General features: G+C 36.9%; 1 protein-coding gene across 1 annotated transcript; it reads right to left on the bottom strand.

Annotated features, from left to right (window-relative positions):
- LOC146157533 (uncharacterized) lies at positions 1-4,785 on the bottom strand. Its single transcript, XM_083387729.1, has 4 exons — positions 3,999-4,785; positions 2,740-2,803; positions 1,945-1,986; positions 1-1,131 (listed from the first exon to the last, which is right to left on the bottom strand). Exons 1-4 carry the CDS (start codon positions 4,581-4,583, stop codon positions 743-745), a joined length of 1,080 nt encoding a protein of 359 aa, XP_083243855.1. The 5' UTR covers positions 4,584-4,785; the 3' UTR covers positions 1-742.
- Between the last annotated feature and the right edge of the window lie 229 nt (positions 4,786-5,014).

The following is a 5,014-nucleotide window of genomic DNA, read 5'->3' as shown; positions in this document are numbered from 1 at the left end:
AGATCTAAAAAAACGTAAAACTAACGAAAAGCGCTAAAAACAAAACTAAAAACAAAATTCGGTCAACATAGTTTCTTGACAGCAGTGACGCGAGTTCTTTGTGATTTACATTTCGCAAGGATAGGTTCCCCATAAAAACTTACAAAACTTAAGTAAACTTGGGACTCTTTATAGTTGTTGATTTTTTTTTATCGATTCGCCAAAATTTAGTACGGCTGTTGTATCGCAATGAATACGCAGGTGAAAATACAAGTTTCACAAGAAGAAAAAAAAAACTGAGAATATCGTTCTACGTCGGGCACAAATATAAAACTGAAAGTTGGTTTAAATACATTCAAGAAGGTGACGGGATGGCAAAAAATATTTTTTAACCGGTTTGGCGTAAATCTAGTTTACTGGAATGCCCTTCTAGATCGTTTAGGCTTGCTTTCACCACTGCCTTTACTTGTTATTTTTAAGCATTCACGGCGTTACTGCAAATAGTTTTGCGATATCATTGGGAAAAAAGTTAAACACAATAACTGATTTTAATGAACATATTTGTGTGAGCTCTTGTCTAACATTGTTGCCCAAGTCAAAAGTCCAAACCTCACGAAAAACTTCTTCTAAAACTGAGAAGGTTTGATTAACCAAATGAAAATTAAACAACCAAATGAAACCTTTTACGGCTTTGAAAACCCAAATTAGTGCGTTTTTTCTTGAGACATATTGCCCTTCCCATAAATAGTGGAAGACCAATATTCTAAATTAAGCAATGTTTCTTTATATTGTCCATTGCATTTATCAGATTATCGACTTTGAAACGGTGCGTGTCGGCTTTGTCCGAATCGCCATGAAATTGCAACTCGGACGAAACGATGAAAAACAAGATGCCGATCACGTGGTAGCCGGAATCAGTGAGAAAATTTGCAAACCCATTCAAATCAACGCCGGCCAATAAACTGTTTCGAAGGAGTTCACAGAGCGCCTTTCTCGCCTGGTTTGCTTCGACCATTTCCCTTGCGTCCATATGTAGCTTGTACTGCTGTATCAACCTCCCAGTGTAGTGCCAGTCAGGATGAAGAGGCCGGCCGTTCTTCTCGATACTTCGGGCACGTTTGAAACTTCCCAATTCCAAGTGCCTGTTGTATTCTACACAAAAAAAAAAGCATTCTGTTTCAAGGGTAAGGGCGAATCCAGGCCTCAGCTTTTATTCCACAAACTATTTGTATGTTTAACCAAATTTTACTGCGAAAAGGGGCGGATCCAGGTGGGGCATCCCCCCCCCCCCCGAATTGTGCTTGTTTGCCTATTTTGACTAAATAAATGCAAAGAAATTCGCTCTTTATGCGAATTTGAAATAGGTTTCTAGTATGTAGGCGCTTATTTTGTTGAAATAGCTTTAGTCCAAAGGCGTCGTCGGTCCAATTGCACTATCGGCAAACAAAGTTTTATAAAGGCGTTTTTTACTCAGCGCGAATCGATAACCTCTTTGTAGTATACCTTTCATACTGAAACACATTTGCAACCTAAAACTTATGCAAAATAAACTTCCTTATGACGTCACATTTATATGACTTAAATTTGCGACATTATCTCTGAAATTGTGCGGAAAAGCTTACAAGAACTAGCTAAACTCCTTGATTCGTTACGGTTTAGGCGCCCTTAACTATATGATTTGTTGAGGCGCCTTTAAGTGTGTGAATTTGTACGCAGGCTTTAAGCACTTCAATCCGGTGCTACAGGTAGCTCAGTTGCACTGAAGGCCGCAAATTATTGGTTCTCGACTTGCCAAACCACTAAGCCTTGCTAGAAGTCCCAGAGCAAAAAGTCCCACTTTACTGAGGTCGTGAGTTTAAATTTCCTTGCACGTAAACCCTTGCATTTTAGTTTCCAGCCTTCTCGAATTCGCTTTAGGTTATTTAACATATATTACTTTAAAATGGACAAACTTAAAATACCTACCTATAATAGATGTAAGATCTTCCAATGTAAGGAACTCAGGAACTGCAAATGAAAAGTGTAACTCGAAGTACAGGTAAAAATGTTGTTAAAGATCAATAGTAAATTATGGCATTGGATCTCGTCAGATATAAAATCTAATGATGCTAATGGGCCAGTTATAACAAAAATAATTCAATTGTTTACTGAAACAGTAAATACTGAAAACAGTAAAAACAGTAAATACTTATAATTGACTTTAAAGCTTGCGTCGAAAGATGCTCAGAATAAGTGATGTGACTTAAACCTAAAAATCAAAACACAAAAGTAATCGTTGATTTTGGTTTCGTATTAAAGTAATGTTTCACAACTAAAACTGGAAACACCGCGACTTATAAAACTTAGATGGCTTATTTATAAATTTCCAATCTAGATTACAGATATAAAAGTAATATTAGTTCTAAATTAGTTCTAATAATTCTTTAGCAGGGCTGCGAATTCGGAGTCGTAGTCGTTATGTTTTGCTGGAGTTGGACTCGGAATTCCCGACACTTTTCGAGACTATAAGGCCGCAAATTGTAAATTGTAAAGGTGAACTGGAATGTTGTGGAACTTTTTCCAACCATGTTTTGTGGGTGGATAACTTGTATGATACCTCTATCATTGGATGTCGGACCCATGACCCGAAATTAGGCCTAACAGAGTGGGACTCTAATTTTTTTTAAACCGACCTACGCAGCCTGCACTTATTCAAGAAGTTAACCATTTGTCCGACGTGTAGTTTATTTTTCGTAAATATTTGTTTTTCTGGCCACTTACTTTTTCTTTCGATTTTTAGCTGAGATGAATCATTTTCATTTTCTGTTGAAGACGATGTATGTCGCTATAAAAAGCATAAACTTATTTTAAGAGGGGAAATAATAGGAATTTTAATTTGTAGTACGTCATCGCCAAAAAACTATCTTTCTTTTAAAAGAGAAAATCGCTTATTATTCGAATGGTAAAATTACGTAAACATTTAACCTTTGGACATTTGTTCGCTTGTTAAAATGCTACAAACCGTTGCATCAAATTCCAATCAGTAGCCTATTCATAAAAAAATTTTATCAACACTTTAAAAAAAGCGCATTCATTGGTCATATTGGACAATCTGATTTTAAGTAAGGGGATTAGTGTTTTTTTTTAGGAAGTCGAATCGCAACTGAACCGGAACTTTATGAACTGATTTTGGGTCAATTTTTGCTAAACCGTAACCGAGCCTGAACCGTTTTTTTGTAAGCCGAACCCGAACTGAAACGAATAAACCGAAAAAACGTGAACCTTAACCGAACCCGAACCTGTAACCAAAAGCGGTTTACTCAAGCATGACGTAACATATTGTATTTTACAGAGTCAAGTTATGTCATGTTCGAAATTAAAAAAAATATATAAATGTTGATTAAATAGAACGTTGATTGTCTTATTTTTCAGATATTTTAATAATAAGTTACGTTTTTTTTAATACGTCCTGTCATGTAACTTAGATTAAGTTACTTACAATTTCTCTCCTTTTATTGACCCACAGTTTTAGATTTAACGCAACTTATATTTCATCCGAACCGGAACTTTATAAACCGGTGATGAAATATCGATGGTCGAACCGGAGCTGAACCGAAACTTTTTAATTACTTGAACCCGAAGCGGGAACTGAACCGGATTCGAAAAAATCCTTGAACCCGAACCGAACCTGAACCGCAATAGTCAAACGGTTCGACTCCCTAGTTTTTATTAGAAAAAAAAACTCAAAGCCATATTTTTGTTAAAGATGAATTAAAATGTATTGGAAATGTTTACAATATGCTATGTACTTCTGTATTAACTGTTATATTTATTTTACGTCCAACTACAACCTCCAGCCATTATCTTAAGATTTATTTAAAACGTTCAAAAAATGCTACCTACTTCTGTATGAGCTTTGATATTCATACTCCGTCTATAACTACAATCTCACACCATTATATGATACAACGCTTTGTCGTTATTTTGCAACGAACAAGTTGAGAGCTACAACAGTCAAAGTTTTGTCTACCCGCTCTAACCTGTGTGCCAATCTTTATTCCGTTTTCAATAGCATCCTGCATGACCTCTTCGGCTTGTTGCTTTAAATCCTCAAATTCTTCTTGGGAGATCTTTGAGCTCTTCTCTTCGACCAAAGTTACATTTGTGAACTCTGGTTGGGGGTCGTTGAACTTTGACACATATTCCTGCAGAGACTTGTTAAGTTTTCCAAGAAAAATTCCCTCCTCGGCGAAATACTTTACAATTTTAGCGGATATTTCAGTTTCAGTCAATATCGTCACTGTGACAGAACCAGGCGATACTCTTTCCACGGTCACACCTTCGACACTTCGGAACACCCCGATAAGAGAATCAAGAAACCCAGTGTGGTTTAGAACCTTGAAGACAACGTACATGCCGGTTAAGGCACCCGCTACTACCGGTGCTGCTTCCTTTAAAGCACGAATCATCTCCGGACCGCCATCGATTCGAAACACCATCCTTCGCGCGTCTATAAAGATCCCGCCGTAGTTTTGCTCTCCCAAGTGCTGGTCTGGTAGTGCAGGTTGAAACCTCTGTTGTTGGTCGTCTTCGTAAATATCGTCGAAATCACCCTGCTGGTCCATTTTCTAACTATAGGCGTTTAAAAACTATAATGCGACGGTTTCAACAGAGCAACATTTCAGCTTAACTTCAATTATAAAATGTTGAAAAGCCAACGTACATTTAGCGATAAGATGCAAAATCGAAAATACACACATAAAAGAAAGAATCAATCAATTGATATTAAGGTCAGACCTTGTTTTATACATATTTAAACAACGCTTATTGCCACTTTAAAAGAGTTAATTTATCTCTCCGGAAATATTTTTCTCAATTCTTCTATGTCATCGCCTTACGCCGCGTTTCTTTAGAAAAATACAATTCAATGGCGGTTAGCGCGAATCTATGACGTCTTTGTCATTTAGCTTGATTGCACCACCTCTGCAACTATACTTTGAAAAATAAGGCTATACCTTATGATGTTTGACATAGCTTTCTGACGTAAACTCTGAAA

Source organism: Ascidiella aspersa, chromosome 4, assembly GCF_963924565.1.
Source record: "Ascidiella aspersa chromosome 4, kaAscAspe10.2, whole genome shotgun sequence".
In the NCBI taxonomy this organism is placed as follows: Eukaryota; Metazoa; Chordata; class Ascidiacea; order Phlebobranchia; family Ascidiidae; genus Ascidiella; species Ascidiella aspersa.
The sequence above is the reverse complement of the archived record's forward strand: the minus strand, read 5'-3'. Positions and strand labels throughout refer to the sequence as shown.